This window comes from Giraffa tippelskirchi, chromosome 10 (assembly GCF_054371585.1).
Source record: "Giraffa tippelskirchi isolate mGirTip1 chromosome 10, T2T-mGirTip1v1.2.pri, whole genome shotgun sequence".
Classification (NCBI taxonomy): domain Eukaryota; kingdom Metazoa; phylum Chordata; class Mammalia; order Artiodactyla; family Giraffidae; genus Giraffa; species Giraffa tippelskirchi.
In genome coordinates, this window is record NC_137284.1 from 29,041,884 (window position 1) to 29,063,679 (window position 21,796).

Below are 21,796 nucleotides of genomic sequence, written 5' to 3' on the forward strand. Positions count from 1 at the left end.
GTCAGTTCTTCAGATGACTGAAATGAATAACATCTTAGATATTACAATAACTCTGCATTTCCAAAGGTCCCCAGAATACAAACAGATACATAGTTTATCTATGATACTAAATTTCATGGGGGAAATGTGATTAGGAAAAAAAGTCTTGAAAGTTTCCTGGTGGGGGAGGGAGAATAATGAAACAAATTTGAGAAACACCACCTCAGTGGTACAGTAAAGAAAATAAATCAGATCTCCTAAGAATCCCAGGCCTGTGTTAATTCCATTAACCTACCTGTATATGTGTTCTAGATCCCAGGGATTTTAATGAAATGATGATCATGTTTTCTAGGACAGCAGTGATTTCACATGACTTTATTTTTCCTAATATTATTATAAAACCATGTAATTTCATCTGCATGCTTCTAATTCCTCTATCATCAAACCCTAGACATACTCATCCCCATAAAACTCTGAACCTAATCTTCTAACCACTTAATCATGCACTCTTTCCCTAATTCCCAAACTTTTATACTATTAAGCTATGATAAAGTTTCAGTCTCTTATCAGCAAAGCACCCAATACACTCAACTTCTCCAAATACTCCCTTCATCCTTTCGCTCTAATGAAGATGTGGCCATCCCCTAAGGACACTGCTTCTCAAGTAGGCCTTGCCAAGGTTTTTATTCTCCCTCCTTACACAAGCATTTTACAAACTTTAGACGTTTGACAGCAACAAGGAGAGAGAAGAATACTGATTTAAACTTTGTTTCCTATTCCTTCTGTCTGGAAGTATTTTACCCTAGATTCCTGCTTGGCTTACTTTCTCATACCATTCAGATCTTTACTCAAATACACAGCAAAACCTTCTATGACTATTTGAAATAGTATCTCCTCTGTCACTCTCTCTTTACTCTGCTTTATTTCCTTCATAACACATGAATAAAGCAGGAAAGCAGAATAAAAAAATACGACTAAAATATATACCCATATTAAAGAGATACAGGAAAATAAGTGTTCACAGCAGCTATTTTTAAGAGGCTGAAATAATACACGATTATATATATGTGTGTGTGTATATATATATATGTGTGTATATGAACTTTCTTTCAGCATATAGCTACCTTTAAAGAAAAAAGAATGGTGCTAAAAATATCAAAACAGGTATCATAAAAGGATGATGGGTGAGTACAACTAATTTCTCCCACCTCTACAGTTCCAAGGCTGAGATCCCATCAGATGCAGAACCCTGAGATACATAGATATGGAAGCCATGTCCTGCTCAAGTCTGATTGGCTGTTGGCCTTACCTCACGGCACACAGCTGCGATCTGACCTTCGTCCATGCAAGTTTCTGTTACCACGTCTGTCAAAGAACCTCCAGCCAAGTATTCCATGACAACCCATAGCTCATCTCCCACGAGGTAACTGCAGGGGTAAAGGTAAAAGGTGAGTAGGAATAGGGTACACTAAGCCATAGCAGTGGCTTTCAAAGGACAAGCATATACACAGAGTGACTCTGCATTTCCCTCAACTCTGGAAGAGTCTAGGGTCCTTTTTTCTGAAGAAAAGCAGAATCTATGGGACCATTTCACTAGCATGACATCTCTTAAGGATTCGACTAGAGAAAACAAAGCAGACTGTCCTGTGAAGCCCCAAAAGACACAATTAAAATCACTAGGTTGAAGATGCAATAAAATTTTATTTCATCACAACACAAAGCAGTATTTCTTAAAATCAGGCATTTTTCCCACACCTCTAGAAGCATGAAAGCAGAGAGTACCCAAACATCTGACAAAGATGGGATTTAGAGTCCATGTTACCAATATTAGGGAAGTCACTAAACATCCTTGAGAGTTCTACTAGATTTGAGATCCATGAGAACAGTACCAGGTCATGTTCAAGATTCCATTCCTAGAGAGAGTGGCATAGTAGATGTCATTATTTACTGAATAAATCAATGAGTAAAATAAAAGATAACTGCAAATGTTAAATAAAGTAATGGTTATAAAAACCATTAAAAAGCTGTAGAGTTTTATACACACAGCCATTCTGCTGACAATGATCTCCATTTTGAATATCTCTGATTATAAGAATGGAATAAATTCGGTAAGGACTGTAGAACCAAAGGCTCTTCTGGAAGTCAAGGGTTTCCAATTTAGTACTGTATCACTAGAGAGACTGTGGGGCTGAGAAGAGCTAAAATTGATAGTTTCACTCAGGGACTGGATCACTCAGCTCTGTTATGTGACAAGTAAAAAGGTCACTTAGCCTGTCAGTTTCCTCTGCTACAAAACAAGACAAATAAACAACAAAGATAGTCTAGAGCTCTACAAACTCTTGCGCTAGCTTTAGACAAAGGAGGCGGACTGGATTGGCTTGAGCTGTGTGGTATGTCATCTCATCTTCATCCCCATGTTGGGACTACTGCTGGGCAGATGGGAGGGTACTGGAAAAAATAGTTTCAAGTAAAGGGTAAGATTTAAATCCTATTCTCTTGCCTGTTAATCAATTCAGTCCTCTTTCTATAATATTATGCATTCTTTATACATCAAAGTCTTGCAGTTTTTTAATGTCCATGAAGAATGAATATGACAGCTTAATTTCTCCTTCAACAATCTCTTATGATTGTTATGGGGAGTTGGACCAAAAGAGAATTCAGGACTGGGTAAAAACCCCTCCACTGGCATAAGCCTATTTCATGCCTGACAAAGAATGTGCATTTATAGGCCATCCCCCAGCACATCGAAAAGACATCTGTCAACTTGGACTGATTGGGGGGAAAACACGAGTGTACAAAAGATTATGTGAACACTGACAAAGCACAGTCCCTTTAGCTGGGCCTCACATAATGCTCTCAAGACCAGATTCATGTTGTCTCAGTTACTATACAGCTATGCAATACGTGAACCGTGAACTTCCAGATGTTCAAGCTGGTTTTAGAAAAGGCAGAGGAACCAGAGATCAAATTGCCAATATCTGCTAGATCATCAAAAAAGCAAGAGAGTACCAGAAAAACATCTATTTCTGCTTTAATGACTATGCCAAAGCCTTTGACTGTGTGGATCACAATAAACTGTGGAAAACTCTGAAAGAGATGGGCATACCAGACCACTTGACCTGCCTCCTGAGAAACCTGTATGCAGGTCAGGAAGCAACAGTTAGAACTGGACATGGAACAACAGACTGGTTCCAAATGGAAAAGGAGTACGTCAAGGCTGTATACTGTCACCCTGCTTATTTAACTTATATGCAGAGTACATCATGAGAAACGCTGGGCTAGAAGCTGGACTCAAGATTGCCGGGAGAAATATCAATAACCTCAGATATGCAGATGACACCACCATTATGGCAGAAAGTGAAGAGGAACTAAAAAGCCTCTTGATGAAAGTGAAAGAGGAGAGTGAAAAAGCTGGCTTAAAGCTCAACATTCAGAAAACTAAGATCATGGCATCTGGTCCCATCACTTCATGGGAAATAGATGGGGAAACAGTGCAAACAGTGGCTGACTTTATTTTTTGGGGCTCCAAAATCACTGCAGATGGTGATTACAGCCATGAAATTAAAAGACGCTTACTCCTTGGATGGAAAGTTATGACCAACCTAGACAGCATATTGAAAAGCAGAGACATTACTTTCCCAAAAAGGTCCATCTAGTCAAGGCTACGGTTTTTCCAGTAGTCATGTATGGACGTGAGAGTTGGACTATAAAGAAAGCTCAGCGCCAAAGAATTGATGCTTTTGAAGTGCGGTGTTGGAGAAGACTTTTGAGAGTCCCTTGCACTGTAAGGATATCCAACCAGTCCATCCTAAAGGAGATCAGCCCTGGGTGTTCACTGGAAGGACTGATGTTGAAGCTGAAACTCCAACACTTTGGCCACCTCATGCAAAAAGTTGACTCATTGGAAAAGACCCTGATGCTGGGAAGGACTGGGGGCAGGAGGAGAAGGGGACGACAGAGGATGAGATGGTTGGATGGCATCACCAACTTGATGGACATGAGTGTGAGTAAACTCCAGGAGTTGGTGATGGACAGGGAGGCCTGGCATGCTGCGATTCATGGGGTCGCAAAGAGTTGGACACGACTGAGCGACTGAACTGAACTGATACACTGTGCCATGGTACCATCAAAAAAGTTTCAGAGCATCCCATATTTAGAGAAGAAAAAATATGAATGGAGTTCTCCTCTGGGAACTCACAAAAACCACAGACTCTCAAATGTAGCACCTTCACTGAATGTTCAGCTTAAGAATACCCACTCTTCTCCTCCAGCAAGAGCTCCTAGGTATGTTTTTCTACACCAGACTACAAGCTATCTGATGGCAAGGACTGAGCCTAATTTATTTCTGACTGCAGAATATAATAAGCCTCTGGAAACACCAGCAAAGGCATGATAAACAAACCGTTTATAAATTCTCTAATCTCATTCCCAGAACACAGATTCATTCAACCACATGCATTTTGTTGTTTACTTACCTCCACTAATGAGGAACTCACTATTTTATGAGATAGGCCATACCCTTAAGACAGCTTTCATTTTTCCTTATCCTGAGCCAAAATGTGGTATCCTTATAATCCTCAGAAGCTTATCCATGCTTTATTCTCCATATAATAAGTTCTTAAAAGAGACGGGAGGATGAATAACTTCAGAGGATTCTTCAGAGCCAGTCATGACCTACATCATGGAGAGACTATCATCTCCAAAACAGAGAAGGCCAAAGTCCAACTCCTTTCCTCTTTAAAGAAATGAACACTTACCACTTCTAGATTCAGAACAAGAAATCTGGCATAATCTGGCAGCAATGAAAAACAAGTTGGCAATGCATGATAAACAGTAAGAAAAACTACTGAGAGTCCAAGACTTGGTCCAATATCACCTTCACCTCTGATGTCTCTGAAACCCAGGCAAGAAGCACTTTCTCTGTTCAGATACGGTAGAAAAGAACATAGTATAATGGAAAAGGGCATGGATGTTGATGCTAGGAATATTCAAATCCAAAACCCTCATTTGCTACCTACTGACTTACTAGTCTTGGACAAGTTATTAATTTCTATGAATCTCAGTTTCTTCATCTGTCAAATGGAGACACTAAACCCTACCTCATAATGAGATACTGCTATTCAAAAAAGTGCTTAGTACAAAGAAAAGCATACCACAAATATTAGCTACAACTCTTATTATTATCTTAAAGAACAGAATTCTTACAGGCTGGAAAGATGGGTTAAAAGAATCAAAACGGAATTTAATGAAGATAACCAAAAATCTATGTTACCAGTTTAAGACAAGCTCTTGTTAAGAAAAGAAAAAAGGATCAGAGATTTGAACTGACTACATACTTATTAGGGGTCAACAATGAAAACAGAACACTTAAAATTTTTAAAAAAATTTTTTAAATGAACGAAAAAAAAAAAAGAATGAAATCAAGTTCCATAGAGTTTAGAACAAAGGAGGGGTCGCACTCTCTCCATACGGCTCAAATCTCAAACAAAACTACTGAATGTCACATTTTAAGATAATAAAGACAAACTAAAAATTATTCAGCAGGGTAAGCAGGATGAGGAAAAGATTTGAGATACAGAATGATTTAAAGACCTTTGTGTCTGGCTCAGGCAGAAGGGCTGAAGGCATTTCCTGGGGCAGGACCAGCTGGGAGAAGCTACAGGGTGGTGGGGTTCAGCCTAACCCAGAAGACTGTGCAGCAGTTAGAGCTGTCCAGCAACATGCAGGCTCAGAGACACAGAGCTGAGCACCTTAAAAGATTCCTGAATGGCAACAGTTCTGAGTGCTGGTGTTGCCTTCTCTAATAGCACTACCATACATCAGTCCCAAAGGCCTTATTTCTCTGACAGAACTACCACTCCATACCTGTCCAAGTAGTTCACAATATTTGGGTTCTTGTTTTCCCTCATGACCAGGATCTCATTAATAATCAGCTCTTTCTTCGGCTGCTGCTGAAGGTTCATCTGTTTAATGGCCACCTGAAATCAAAGTACATTCAATGTATAACCAGAGTCATTCTGAATTTACTGAGCACCTACTAAGTACCAGACATAAACACTTAGGAGACAGAGATGAATAAAATATGGTCTGAGCCCTTGAGGAACTCACAGTTTATCACTGGAGACCAATGGTACTCAATGCAAAGTCCAGCAACATCAACATTATCTGGGAATGTGCTGGAAATGAACATTTTCAGGCCCCAACCAAACCCACTGAATCAGAAACTCTGTGGGGTTTTTTTAGGGGAGTGAGGGGGTGTAGTTTGCACAAATTTTCTATTTAATGGAAAAGATCACTTGCTAAGTATAAGGATCATTTATCATGGTATTCTACATGGTTATGAAGAATTTAAATGAGGAAGTAAAAGTATTTAAAAACTGATCTTTCCATTTATCTCTCTACCTGCTTAGATCTCTACTTAATCCAAGCTCAAGTACTGATAAATAGGGACTTCTTTTTCTCAAAAACCCCGTATTTTAACAAGCCTCCTTTACAAGTCAAGTAATTCTAATGTGAACCAAAGTTTGAAGATCAAACTTGCTACAAAATACGTATATTAGAAAAAACACTTTTAAAAAGAATACATTTGAATCAGTTCTACTGAGATGGATGAAACTGGAGCCCATTATACAGAGTGAAGTAAGCCAGAAAGAAAAACACCAATACAGTATACTAATGCATATATATGGAATTTGAAAGATGGCAACGATAACCCTATATGCGAGACAGAATAAGAGACACAGAGGCATAGAACAGTCTTATGGACTCTGAGGGAGAAGGTGAGGGTGGGACATTCTGAGAGAATAGCATTGAAACATGTATATTATCATATGTGAAACAGAACACCATTACAGGTTCAATGCATGAGACAAATGCTAAGGGCTGGGGCAATGGGATGACCCAGAGGGATGGGATGGGGAAGGAGGTGGGAGGGGGGTTCAGGATGGGGAACACATGTAAACCCATGGCTGATTCATGTCAATGTATGGCAAAAACCACTACAATATTGTAAAGTAATTAGCCCCCAACTAAAATAGATAAATTTATTTAAAAAAATAAATAAAATAAAATATCACAGAATGGTCTAATATAAAAAAAACAAAACTCACAATATAAAAGAGGTAGGTGTGCTTTAACAAAAGCCCACACAAAATGTTACAGAAACATAAAACTGGCAAGAACTCTTTCACACTATCAATGTAGAGGCTTCATAAAGGGGAGATGCCTTTTTGAACTGTGGAAAAGTAAATCAGAGTTGACCACGTTAAGAGAGAATAGAAAAGGGGCATCCTTAATGTTTATGTATGAAAAAGATCTTGATAGGCTTTTTGTCTATAGAAATAAACAAATTTTCACATAATACCAACTTAAGGAATATGATAGTTTCCAAGACACTTTTGCATCCATTTTGCAGTGTGTCAGGTACTACATAGAATATTCTCAAATGTATTTCATTTAATCCTCTGAGACATGTTATGACTTAAATATTACTACCAACCATGTTTGATAGATGAGGAAATTGTAATTCAGAGAGGATATATGACTTGCAAACACAACAATTCAGTAGCAAAGTCAGGATTAGAATCTCAAAAGTGATGCCCATTTATTCTGCACACAGAGCCAGATTAATCTTCCCCACTGTACACATTTGATAACACTCTCCCAGACTGAAGATTTTAAAGGTTCCTGTTCCTAGAGATGTTCCTTGGCCCAACATTCAAAGTCCTTCTGATCTGACCTCTATCTTACTTCTCACTATATTCTTTCATATGCTACAATGAAAGATGTATGCTCATATCTGAGCTTTTCTCCATTTGGAACATCTTACACATTTTCACATGTTCAAAACCTTCTTATACTTTGTATCAGACCAAAAGAAATTTTGTTCTCCAAACCAGAGAGGTTTTTTGCCTTCTTTAAAGCCCTATAGGACCATATTTACACATCTCTTGTGGAACTCACCACATACTGAATTGTATGATGATTAGTTAGGGTGTGTATCTCGAGACACTTGAGAGCTCGTTTGAAGCTCAGAATCCCTGGTGCCAAGCATAGGGCCTGATACAGTGTGTGCTCAGGAAATCTTTTTGGCAATGAAGAGGAAAAGATAGAATTCAGTGGGTTGATAAATACTTTGTTTTTAAACCACAAAGAGCATCAGCAATAGGCTACTCCATCCCACAGGACTAGACTTCAAATTATTTAAGTGTTTATTTCCTAGAAATAACAGCGAAGAACATGAACATCTAACAGAACAACTACAACTAGTCATTCCAGAATCATCCAGAAAAGTAGGGGATGAATAATTCAACTTTTATGGGAAAACTACAGACTCTATTATTTCTTCAAATCAAGTATGGACAAGCTTCTGCCAAGAGTCATTTATCAGTAAGAACAGAAACTATTTTTTTGAAACATTTTGAACACCTCCACTCCTTACCCTAAGTGAGAAAAAATTGCTTTGGAGTAGGGTCTCCTATCAGGGAAGGCTTCTGGTCTGGCTACAGTGTTCTGTAACACCTGATGATTGCTTTTTCTAACACCTGAAGAGGAAAACATTGATCTGAAGGCCCATCACATTAAGACTGTAAGCCCTTATAACACACATTAAGATCTGGACCCTGTGCAGTTCCTAAGGCCATCCTAGAGGATGGGACAGTGCTTGTGAACTTCACGGAGGTCACTGCTGGCAGCAGCAAGGGAGAAGAGAGGCAGGCCATGGATGACAGAGGAGGGGACAGTCCTTTCCAACAGCTACTGACTAAACATGGGCTAGGCTAAACGCCCTTCACCTGATCAGATCCTTCTTAACTCAAGCCAACAGACAGCACTCCCATAACAGAAAAAGAGCTGGACTTGAACTCTGAGGGCCTAAGCTCTGGGGCTGATTCTGTCACTGACTAGCCTTGACCAATCACAAGCTCCCTGAGCCTCTATCTCTTTATCAATACTAAGGATAATAATCCCCACCCTGATTTCCCTCCTCATAGGATTCTTTTGGAAACTAAAAGAAATAGTGGCCATCGTGTTACTCATACATAAGAAGTGTAAATAATACAGTAATACAACAGTGAAAATGCTAATCACTGTCATAACTGCATTTGATGAGTACTTGGCACAGAACAGCAAGAATGACAACATTATCAGCAGGAATGACAGCAAAAACCAACCACTCTCCCACCACACAGTGTTAGGTGCTCAACTGACATCATCTCTATAATACTTAACAACCCTGTCAAGTGAAAATCATCCTCTGCATTTTCAGATAAGAAAATAAAGACTAAGACTTACAAGGAAGTTGCCCAAGGTCATAATCAATGCCTTCAGGCTTGTATGACTCAAAGCATCTTCCAGTTTATTTTCTCTATTACACATTCCCTCTAAAAATAGGCTTGAAAATTAACTGTTGGATCTATAACTAGAAGACTTCCAGCACTAACATGCTAATCTTCCTATATGTGACAGACAATAGCTCTCCTTTCCCATCGGGTAACTTCCAATATGCAGTCACTCACAAAGGCAGAGCATCCCGCCAGCTCCACTAAAGATTTATACTCCCTGGGGGGAGAAAATGAGGCCTTCCTGGTTACACTGCATTAGCCGCCCTAATGGACTTGCTTCCATTCATAGTTTTGTAACCACAAAGCAAGCACATGACATCAAGTTTGTTTCCCATGGCCAGCTTCTCACACATGCAGCTCCAGGCCTTCCAGGAAAAAGCCAGCACCAGCCTGCCTCCCATCAAGGGCTGTGAGGCTCCAGAGGTCAGAAATATGACAAGGGTCCATGGTGCCAAACCTTGCTGCAGCCTAGCAGTCTAGAAAACACAAGTTAAGATTTTAGAATCAAAAGATTCTAACTCAGTCCTTGCTAACTGCTGGCAGCACAACCCCACAAAAGTTACTTTAACTCCAAGCATCAAATTCCTCATTAGTAAAAAGGAAATAATATTGCCTACAGTGTAGGGTTCTTTTTAGTATTGGTATAACCTCCTCTTTTCTATCTTTGCCTCCAATATAGCATATTTAAAATCAGCAAAATGATACCATCCTTCCTTCCTTCCTTACCATTATTTCAACACAGGTTTCTGTCAGCACTATAAGAGTTTTATATGTACACAACAGAAAGTATGGTTTCTTACACTTATATATATATATATATATATATATATATATATATATGTTTTTAATGTCTGAATCTTTCATAGTTCTTAGCATAAGTGTAGTATAAAGCAAATGATCAGTAAACACTGTGTGAAATAAATATGTGCAGATAAAAGTTAATATATATGTAATTCTTAGTTTATGATGCATTTTTCATATGCATTGCTTCACTCAACTCATTTAAAAGTCTTGTGAGGTGTATGTTATCATGCATATTTTATAAAGAAATAAAATTCAAGCTCCAGAGGTCAAACAATTTTTCCAAGCTTTTATAAGTAAGTAAAGCCTTGTGGCTCAGCTGGTAAAGAAGCTGCCTGCAATGCGGGAGACCTGGTTTTGATCCCTGGGTTGGGAAGATCCCCTGGAGAAGGGAAAGACTACCCAACTCCAGTATTCTGGCCTGGAGAATTCCATGGACTGTATAGTCCATGGGGTCGCAAAGTGTCGGACACAATTGAGCAACTTTCACTATCCACTAAAGGTAAACATCTAGGTTATCTGGTTCTCACATCAAAGAACAATTAATAAATCTTTCAACATAATTTAACATCTAGATTATCTGGTTCTCACATCAAAGAACAATTAATAAATCTTTCAACATAATTTTTTTGAAGTTGACTTACCCTCAATGGAGCCTCAACATTTGCCTGAGACACTTGTAAAAGCCTGACAAGAGCACAGTGAGTTATGTGACTTCTCTAGTACATCATGGGGTTTCAATCACCAAACATATACAAGCAGGTCCTAGTAGCCTCCCTCAGAGGAGCCCAACTCTATTTTCATTGGAACAAGAGGTGCCTCTTAAGTTCTGAGCCCCATTAGTCTTTGAACTAAGACCTTTCCCAGGTAACTCCCATCCAAACCCACCTGCCAACATTCCTGCTCTGCAACCAAAGAGTACAATGCGAAGAAACTTCAAGCATTCTAGATTCCCTTCCTTGCTTCCTTCTGCTGAAGATAAGATCTTGGGTCATCAGGCCTTAGCAATAAGATTAGATTAGATTAGATTTCCCAGCTTATGAAACGTGAGACAAAGAGGTGCCTCCAAATGAGAACTTCAATGTCTACCGGAATCCTACGCACAGAGTAATGGAAGACGCACTAGATTAGAGACAAGAGACAAGGTTTTAAATCTCTTCTGTATCAGATTTCTCTCCTAAGCACCAAATTTGTAAAAATAACTGTCCACCAGGCAGTTTCACAAGGTCTCTCAGGCAGTATCTAACTTCTTCAAATCCATACTTCCTCTTATCACTCACTTGGGCTTCCCAGGTGGTGCTAGTGGTAAAGAATCCACCTGCCAACATAGGAAACACAAGAGATGCAGGTTTGGTCTTTGGGTAGGGAACACACCAAGAGAAGGAAATGCCAACCCATTCCAGTATTCTTGACCGAAAAATTCCATGGACAGAGTAACCTGGTGGGCTATATTCCATGGGGCCACAAAGAGTGGACACAACTGAGAACACACACAAACATCACTCACTTGTGAGTCATCCTCACATTCACCAAATTCTGTCAAATCTACTTAAGTACCTCTCAAATACATCACTTTTCCCCATTTATAATGTGCTACCACCTTAGTCCAGACATCATCTCTCACATGGAATTACCCAATAACCTGCTGAGTCACCTACTCCACTCTTATCTCTTCCAATCTCTTCTCCACATTTCAGCCACAGTAACTTTCCAAAATCTGTAAGTTTCAGCATGTTGAAAGACTTCTACTCTACAATAATAAGAAACTAGACAAGTTCCTGTTGAGCTAAGAAGGGCTAAAACTTAACAAAAAAAAGAGTAAGAAACAGTAAAACTGAAGGAGTAGTAGTTGGTGATGGATACTTACCTCCTGTCCTGTGGCTACATCCATTGCAGTGTACACAGTGCCTGAAGCACTGAACAGGTGTGGGAAAGAAAAAAAAAAACAGGTGTTAGATGAAGTGACATTTGTCAAATGAAGCTCTCTACACACAATCTGGCAATGCAAGTGTTAATAAAAATAGTACCAAAAAATGATCCTCCCCATTGTCTCTTCCACTCTCATGAAAAGCAATATGTAGCAGCAAAGAGAATATAGGCTCGAGTGGTCTTCACAAAGTAAGGGAAGAAAGTAGGGATGGAGGAAGAAAGCAGAGTAATACTGGAATAATGCTAGGAAAGCGAACATGTCCATTCTAAATGACTAAAAATCTCACTTTATGCCTATAACCATGAACTCTGTATATCTGTGAGTGGTATGCAACAATATTTGTAACCTTACATGACAATGTATCAGATTTACATGATGCGATTGAAAGAAAATTAAAATTCCATGTACTGCAAAAATGTATTCTTGCCAAGTCCTGTGATTACGCTTCCCAGAGAAGTCATGTCAATTCAGGGAGAAAAGTCACTTCTAAGTTTGCCTGGAAGCCAGAAATTATGGTCATCAGCTTCCAAACTACAACTCTTTGGTTAGGATTTTATTGTAGCTACATGTCAGGAAGTTGAGATCAAAGATATGGACAATCAAGTAAGGACTGGATTCTCTACATTAGCAGTTACTTCCTCATTACTAATCATCCTGCCTCTAGCCATCTTCTGTCATAAAATTGATGTCTATATTCCTGTCCCCATCCCCCCTTATCCCACCAGATGTAGCATTCTTACAGGGCAAAATGCCCAGGCATCACAGGATTGAACATTTTCAGACTGCTTCTCCATGATTATAGAGGCTCTGAAAGCTACTCAGGCCCACTGGTAGTACTTAATTGTTTCTACCTCCAATAGACATATAATTAGACACATGAATTCCAAGTCAAACAAACAAAACTCTTCACTCTTATAGGGAAAAAAAACAAGCAAAAATTATAATAGTACCAATTTATCATATATATGTGATATGTATAGTTTTTTTTAAGATTTTTTTATTAATTGAAGGGTAATTGCTTTACAGAATTTTGTTGTTTTCTGTCAAAGCTCAACATTAATCAGCCATAGGTATACATTTATTCCCTCCCTTTTGAATCTCCCTTCCAACTCCCTCCCCACCCATCCCACCCCTCTAGCTTGATACAGAGCCCCTGTTTGAGTTTCCTGAGCCATACAGCAAATTCCCATTGGCTATCTATTTTACATATGGTAACGTAAGTTTCCATGTTACTCTTTCCATACATCTCACCCTCTCCTCCCCTCTCCCCATGTCCATAAGTCTATTCTCTATGTTTGTTTCTCCACTGCTGCCCTTTAAATAAGTTCTTCAGTACCATTCTCCTAGATTCCATATGTATCTGTTAGAATATGATATTTGCCTTTCTCTTTCTGACTTACTTCACTCTGTATAATAGGTTCTAGGTTCATCCACCTCATCAGAACTGACTCAAGTGTGTTCCTTCTTATGGCTGAGTAGTATTCCATTGTGTATACGTACCACAACTTCTTTATCCATTCATCTGTCGATGGACATCTAGGTTGCTATCCTGTTCTAGCTATTGTAAATAGTGCTGCAATGAACAATGGGATACATGTGTCTCTTTCAACTTTATTTTCCTCAGGGTATATGCCTAGGAGTGGGATTGCTGGGTCATATGGTAGTTTTATTCCTATTTTTTTAAGGAATCTCCATACCATCTTCCATAGTGGCTGTATCAATTTACAATCCCACCAACAGTGCAAGAGCATTACCTTTTCTCCACACTCTCTCCAGCACTTATTGTTTGTAGACTTTTTGATGATGGCCATTCTGACCGGTGTGACGTGGTATCTCATTGTGGTTTTGATTTCCATTTCTCTAATAATGAGCAACATTGAGCATCTTTTTATGTGTTGTTAGCCATCTGTGTGTCTTATTTGGAGAAATGTCTGTTTAGGTCTTTTTCCCACTTTTTGATTGGGTTGTTTGCTTTTCTGGCATTGAGTTGTATGAGTGGCTTGTATATTTTGGAAATTAATCCTTTGTCACTTGTTTCATTTGCTATTATTTTCTTCCATTCTGAAGGTTGTCTTTTCACCTCGCTTATAGTTTCCTTTGCTATGCAGAAGCTTTTAAGTTTAATCAGATCCCACGTGTTTACTTTTGTTTTCATTTCCATTACTCTAGGAAGTAGGTCATAGAGGATCTTGCTTAGATTTATGTCACTGAGTGTTCTGCCCATGTTTTCCTCTAACAGTTTTATAGTTTCTGGTCTTACATTTAGGTCTTTAATCCATTTTGAGTTTATCTTTTTGTACAGTGTTAGGAAGTGCTCTAATTTCATTCTTTTACATGTAGCTGTCCAGTTTTCCCAGCACCATTTATTGAAGAGGCTGTCTTTGCCCCATTGTATATTCTTGCCTCCTCTGTCAAAAATAAGGTACCCATAGGTGCATGGGTTTATTTCTGGGCTTTCTATCTTGTTCCATTGGTCTATATTTCTGTTTTTGTGCCAGTACCATACTGTCTTGATGACTGTAGCTTTGTAGTATAATCTGAAGTCAGGAAGGTTGATTCCTCCAGCTCCATTTTTCTTTCTCAAGATGGCTTTGGCTATTTAGGGTCTTTCATGTTTCCAAATGAATTGTGAAATTATTTGTTCTAGTTCTGTGAAAAATGCCATTGGTAATTTGATAGGGATTGCACTGAATCTGTAGATTGCATTTGGAAGTATAGTCATTTTCACAATTTTGATTCTTCCTACCCAGGAACATGGAATATCTCTCCATCTGTTTATGTCGTCTTTGATTTCTTTCATTAGTGTCTTATAATTTCCTGTGTACAGTTCTATCCTGGAGAATGTTCTGTGTGCACTTGAGAAGAAGGTGTATTCTTCTGCATTTGGATGGAATATCCTGAAGATATCAATAAGATACATCTCATCTAATGTATCATTTAAGACATGTGTTTCCTTATTAATTTTCTGTTTTGATGATCTGTCCATTGGTGTGAGTGGGATGTTAAAGTCTCCTACTATTATTGTGTTACTGTCAATTTCTCCTTTTATGTCTTTTAGTGTTTGTCTTATGTATTGAGGTGCTGCTATGCTGGGTGCATAGATATTTACAATTGTTATATCTTCCTCTTGGATTAATCCCTCGATCATTATGTAGTGTCCTTCCTTATCTCTTGTAATATTCTTTATTTTAAGGTCTATTTTGTCTGATATGAGGATTGCTACTCCAGCTTTCTTTTGTTTCCCATTTGTATGGAATATATTTTTCCATCCTTTCACTCTCAGTCTATATGCGTCTTTAACTCTGAAGTGGGTTTCTTGTAGACAGCACATATATGGGTCTTGTTTTTTTATCCATTCAGCCAGTCCGTGTCTTTTGGTTGGAGCATTTGATCCATTTAAATTTAAAGTAATTATTGATATATATGTTCCTATTGACATTTTCTTAATAGTTTGGGGTTGATTTTATAGCTCTTTTTTCTTCTCTTGTATTTTTTGACTATATAAGTCCCTTTAACATGCATTGTAAAGCTGGTTTGGTGTATTGAATTCTCTTTAACTTTTGCTTGTCTGAAAAGCTTTTTATTTCTCCATCAATTTTGAGTGAGATTATTGCCAGGTACAGCGATCTTGGTTGTAGATTTTTCCCTTTCAGTACTTTAAATATATCCTGCCATTTCCTTCTGGAGAAGGAAATGGCAACCCTCTCCTGGAGAATCCCATGGACAGAGGAGCCTGGTAGGCTGCAGCCCACGGGGTCGCAAAGAGTCAGACACGACTGAGCAACTTCACTTTCACTTTTCACTTTCACGCATTGGAGAAGGCAATGGCACCCCACTCCAGTATTCTTGCCTGGAGAATCTCGGGGACAGAGGAGCCTGGTGGGCTGCCATCTATGGGATTGCACAGAGTCGGACACAATTGAAGCAACTTAGCAGCGGCAGCAGCATTCCCTTCTGGTCTGCAGAATTTCTGCTGAAAGATCAGCTGTTAAGCACATGGGGTTTCCTTTGTATGTTACCTGTTGCTTCTCCCTTGCTGCTTTTAATAGTCTTTCTTTGTGTTTAGTCTTTGTTAGTTTGATTAATATGCGTCTTGGTATGTTTCTCCTTGAGTTTATCCTGTATGGGACTCTTTGTGCCTCTTGGACTTGATTGACTATGACTTCCTTTTCCATGTTGGGGAAATTTTCAACTATAATCTCTTCAAAAATTTTCTCATACCCTTTCTTTTTCTCTTCTTCTTCTGGGACCCCTATAATTTGAATGTTGGTGCATTTGATATGATCCCAGACGTCTCTGAGACTATCCTCAGTTCTTTTCATTCTTTTTACTGTATTCTGCTCTTCAGAAGTTATTTCCACCATTTTATCTTCCAGTTTACTGATTTGTTCTGCTTCAGATATTCTGCTAGTGATTCATTCTAGAGAATTTTTCATTTCAGTAATTGTTTTGTTTGTCTCTGTATGCTTATTCTTTAATTCTTCTAGATCTTTGTTAATTGATTCTTGCATTTTCTCCATTTTGTTTTCAAGGTTTTTGATCATCTTTAAAACTAGTATTATTCTGAATTCTTTTTCAGGTAGTTTGCCTATTTCCTCTTCATTTACTTGGACTTCTGTGTTTCTAGTTTGTTCCTTCATTTGTGTAGTATTTCTCTGCCTTTTCATTATTTTTTTTTTTAACTTATTGTGTTTGAGATCTCCTTTTCCCAGGCTTCACGGCTGAATTCTTTCTTCCTTTTGGTTTCTGTCCTCCTAAGGTTGGTTCAGTGGTTTGTGTAAGCTTTGTATAGGGTGAGATTTGTGCTGAGTTTTTTGTTTGTTTGTTTGTTTTTCCTCTGATGGGCAAGGCTGAGTGAGGTGGTAATCCTGTCTACTGATGACTGGGTTTGTACTTTTGTTTTGTTTGTTGTTTAGATGAGGCATCCTGCACAGGGTGCTACTGGTGGTTGGGTGATGCCAGGTCTTGTATTCAAGTGGTTTCCTTTGTGTGAGTTCTCACTATTTGATACTCCCTAGGGTTAGTTCTCTGGTCTAGGGTCTTGGAGTCAGTGCTCCCACTCCAAAGGCTCAGGGCTTGATCTCTGGTCAGGAACGAAGATTCTACAAGTGGTCTGTTACAGCATTAAGTGAGATTAAAACAAATATCCGAATATGAGAAATCAAAGATGAACCCCAGACAAATGGCAGTTACAAAATCAGATAAATAATAATTAAAATAATGGAATATACACATATACATATATACCCAGGAGCAAAGTCAAAACAGTCTAACAAAAATAAAGTCCAGTAGATTGACCCAGCAAACAAAGGAAATCAAAAATTATATTTACCAGTTAAGAACGAAACTAAAGTGCAAGCTGGAAAATAAAACTAAAGCAAGGTGCCAAGTGGGGAATAAAGCAATGAAAACAAAAATAACAAATATGTTGAGAGAAAAGGAAAGAAAAAAAAAATAATAGATATGCAAAGTTAAATAGAGATAGATGAAGAACATTTATATACATTAAAGATTAACTGCAAGGGGAAAAGTAAAACATAGAAAAAATATAATAGGTTTAAAAAAATTAAAATTATAAAAAAGAGAAAAGAAGAAAAAAAATCAGAAGAAGAAGAAAAAAAAAGGAAACTTCCACAGAACTGCAAAAATCCAATACAGAAGCAGAGGTTTATAACAGCAATAAAAAGTGTGACTGTCAAAATGACCATCATCAAAAAGTCTACAAATAATAAATGCTTGGAGAGGGTGTGGAGAAAAGGGAACACTCTTGCATTGCTGGTGGGAATGTAAACTGATACAGCCACTATGGAAGATGGCATGGAGACTCCTTAAAAAGCTAGGAATAAAACCACCATATGACCCAGCAATCCCACTTCTAGGCATATACCCTGAGGAAATCAAAACTGAAAAAGACACATGTACCCCAATGTTCACTGCAGCTCTATTTACAATAGCTAGAACATGGAAGCAACCTAGATGTCCATTGACAGATGAAAGGACAAAGAAGTTGTGGTACATATATACAATGGAATACTACTCAGCCATAAAAAGGAACACATTTGAATCTGTTCTGAGGTGGACAAAACTACAGCCCATTATATAGTGAAGTAAGTCAGAAAGAGAAATATAAATATCATATACTGACACATATATATAGAATCTGAAGAGATGACACTGATGAATGATTTTCAGGGTGGCAATGGAGAAACAGATATAGAGAACAGACCTATGGACAAGGTGGGAGGAGAGAAGGGAGAAGGGGAGATGTATGGAGAGAGTAATATAAAAATTTACAATACCATGTGTAAAACAGATAGCCAATGGGAATTTGCTGTATGACTCAGGGAACTCAAACAGGAGTTCTGTGACAGGCTGAAGGGTGGGGTGGGGAGGGACATGGGAGGGAGGTCTGGGAGGGAGGGGACATGGATACACCTATGGCTGATTCTTGGTGATGTATGACAGAAAACCACAAAATTCTGTAAAGCAATTATCCTTCAATTAAAAAAAAAGAAACATAAAAAAAAGAGTGAATATATGTATAACTGATTCACTGTGCTGTACAGTAGAACACTGTAATTACAACATTGTAAATCACCTATAGTCCAATAAAAATTTAAGGATAAAAAAAAAGTGTGACTGAATATATACATATACATATACACCCATAACCAAAATCAAAACAGTCCCAACAAAAATAAAGTACAATAGATTAACCCAGCAAACAAAGGAAACCCAAAATTACATCTACCAGAACAAAACTAACTAAAGTACAAACTGGAAAGCAAAACTAAAGCAAGGTGCCAATTGGGGAATAAAGCAATGAAAATAAAACTAACAATTATATTGAGAGGAAAGGAAAGAAAGGAAAAAATAGATATGCAAAGTTAAATACAGGTTGATAAAGAAGATTTATATACATTAAAGATTAACTGCAAGGGGAAAAGAACAGTAGGAAAAGCAAATAAAGAAATAAATGTAGAAAAATAATATTTTTTAAAAATTAAAATTAAAAAAAAGAGAAAAGAAAAGAAAAAAGAAAAAAAATGGCACTGAGGGGAAAAAAAAAAGAAGCTCAAAAGCTTAATTAGATTTCATAGTGCCAATAAAATTGACAACAACAGAGAGGGGGAAAAAGAAAAAAAAATCCAAAAGAATCTACTGAACAAGTCAAAAGATAAGAATAATAAATGTTTCTCTTGAATCACCGCTGTCCGAGTCCTTTCTCTCACTGGGAGTCACAGTCCACCTCACCTCCTTAGGATGCCCTCCAACACTGTACTTATCTCTGTACCTGCTGTGGGGGCAGCTCACATTCTAATCTGGTCCTACTCCTGTGTGTTCTTGCCTCCGATGTCCACAGCTATCAGAGCTAGTGCATTTTCTTTTGTGGGAGCTCTCAGTGTCCTTTTATATATTCCATAGACACAGAGTCTGCCTAGTTGACCATGTGGATTTAATCTGCAGCTTGAACAGCTGGTGGGAAGGTTTGGGGTCTTCTTCCTTAGCCACATTGCCCCTGGGTTTCAATTGTGGCTTTATTTCCACCTCTGCATGTGGGTCATCCACAGGGGTTTGTTCCTGAGGCTGCTCTAGAGGACTTGGATTTGCCCCTGTGAGGGCCACGTGTGGAGGTGGTGAGCTGCTTGGGTTGTAGGAGTCCTGGCAGCACCAAGTACTCCGGGGAGTTGGAGGCTAGGGCAGCAGGAAATAATAGTGCTCTAGAAAGGTATGGCAACCAGTATTGGCCAATATGCTCCAATATTCTTGCCTGTAGAACCCCCCTCCCTGACAGAGAAGCCTGGCAGGCCACAGATTACAGGGTCGCAAAGAGGCAAACACTACCAAAGCGATCCTGTGTGTGTAGATGCAAGCCTTTTTTCCCTGTGGCAGCTCTGCCCCAGTGAGAGCTGACCATGGAGGTGACACAGTTGCTTGGTTTGCGGGGACCCTGGCGGTGCCAAGTGTGCAGGGACACGGGCTGCCTCTGCCGCAGGAGTTATGGCCCTATCAGAGTCTTTTTTGGAGCCTCGTGTAGCTGGCGATCAGAAGGCCTCTTTGGTCAGTCTTTCTCATTCAGGCAGTTAGAAGGCTCCCTTGCCTGGGGTCCTACTCTGTAGACCAGTGCATCAGGCACTTAAAAGCGCACGCTGGGTGGGGTTCTACCCTATAATTCAGTGTGTCAGGCATTTGATGGGCCAGCCTTTCTATTGTTCAGCGGCTGATGTTGACATGTGTAGAGAGAGAGGCTATGGTGATGACTCTACCCTCTACGTGCGACTCAGCAGTATCACCTTGCTTCCATGGCTGCCTGGCTTTCCTCCACCAGCATTTCCCACCACAAACTCCTCCCTCACATCCCCTCCATCTGTCTGTCTGTAGTCAACAGTAGCCCTCGCCCTGGGATTGCTCCACAATCCCTAAACTCCAACTCCCAGCCACTGTGCCTTCCAGAGGACCTGCATCCCTGTCCAGGGTATGTATGGCTGCAGCAAGGATTGTCTGATTCTCATTTCATTTAGGCTGCCACAGATCAGCTGTTTCACTCTCAGCCTTAAATGTTTCTCCTCTGGCTCAGACAATTGCCCCGATGTGGGGATTGGACCCCTGCTTCAGTTCCCCCACTGGCCGAGGGTCCAGTCCTACTAACACTCCTGTTTTTCCCCCTAGTTGCTTAGTCCTACCGAGTTTTGCATGGTTCTATATATTCCTTCCACTGGCCAGGTACTCCTGTCCACTCTCAGCTGGTATTCTGCATGCACTTCTGTGTCTGAAGGTGTATTCCTGACGTATCCATGGAGAGAGATGTACTCTATGTTCACCTACTCTGCCATCTTGTTTCTTCTAAGATTTTTCTAGGTGGACTATTTTTAAAGTCTTTATTGAATTTGTTACAATATTGTTTCTGTTTTGTTTTGTTTTTTGGCCCTGAGGAATGTGGGATCTTAGCTCCCCAACTGCAACCAGAGGTGCAGTATCGAACCTGTACCCCTCCATTGGAAGGCCAAGTGTTAACTGGACCACCAGGGAAGTATTCCATGTATAGTTTTAAAATAATGGAATGTGGAAACATCAGCAAAGGTGCTTAATAAGTACGGCATTCCTCTCTTAGCACTAACAGACCTGTCAAGTAAGCAAGGACAAAACTTTTGTAGATAGTGCCTATTTATGGGCCACATACATCTGCATATGCATATATATAAAATATATAATCAGCAGTTTGGGAGGTGAAAGACCCTGAATCCACAATCCCTCTCCCTTAAATGAAGAAACTGATTTCCAGAGATAGGACCTGACTTATCCACATTTGTCTGTGTACCTTTCTTCTACATTCTTAGTATCTCAATGTAATTAGCTAAAGAAAATACCATCCCAGATTACTCAGAGGCAAGGAAAATAACATCTTCTCAATGTGTTAACTATCTTATACTAGGTCAGACTCACAAAAGCATGTCTAATAGCAGAAGCACTGGACCAGGGAAAAAGGAGATCCACTCAAGTCCAGGGCTATTTTGAGGATTAAATTGAACAATAATAGGTGTAAGCTATAGAATACTGTACAAATACAACATCAGTATACTATGCATTACTTTATCTTATTTCAGAAGTTCTTAGATACATAAGAAACTGAGCAATTCCCTCACATTCCAGTGGTTAAGAATCCTCCCTCCAATGCAGGGGATTCGGGTTCGATCCCTGGCTGGGGAATTGAGATCCCACATGTCGCAGGGTAATTAAGCCCACA

General features: G+C 39.2%; 1 protein-coding gene across 30 annotated transcripts in view; it reads right to left on the reverse strand.

Moving 5' to 3' along the window:
* Positions 1-21,796, reverse strand: part of PAK1 (p21 (RAC1) activated kinase 1) — a 276,797-nt gene that overhangs the window by 26,906 nt on the left and 228,095 nt on the right. For 26 of the 30 annotated variants that reach the window (XR_014067789.1, XR_014067788.1, XM_081537524.1 and 23 more), the window contains 3 exons: positions 11,989-12,037; positions 5,845-5,957; positions 1,289-1,406 (listed from right to left, as the gene is read on the reverse strand). Coding sequence is in view for 28 of the 30 variants with exons in the window: in XM_081537524.1 (XP_081393650.1) it covers positions 1,289-1,406; positions 5,845-5,957; positions 11,989-12,037 (280 nt within the window). In the remaining 2 variants the exon portion in view is untranslated. The remainder of the gene's footprint in view (positions 1-1,288; positions 1,407-5,844; positions 5,958-11,988; positions 12,038-21,796) is intronic. The other 4 variants (XM_081537533.1, XM_081537531.1, XM_081537534.1 and 1 more) reach the window with 1 other exon arrangement.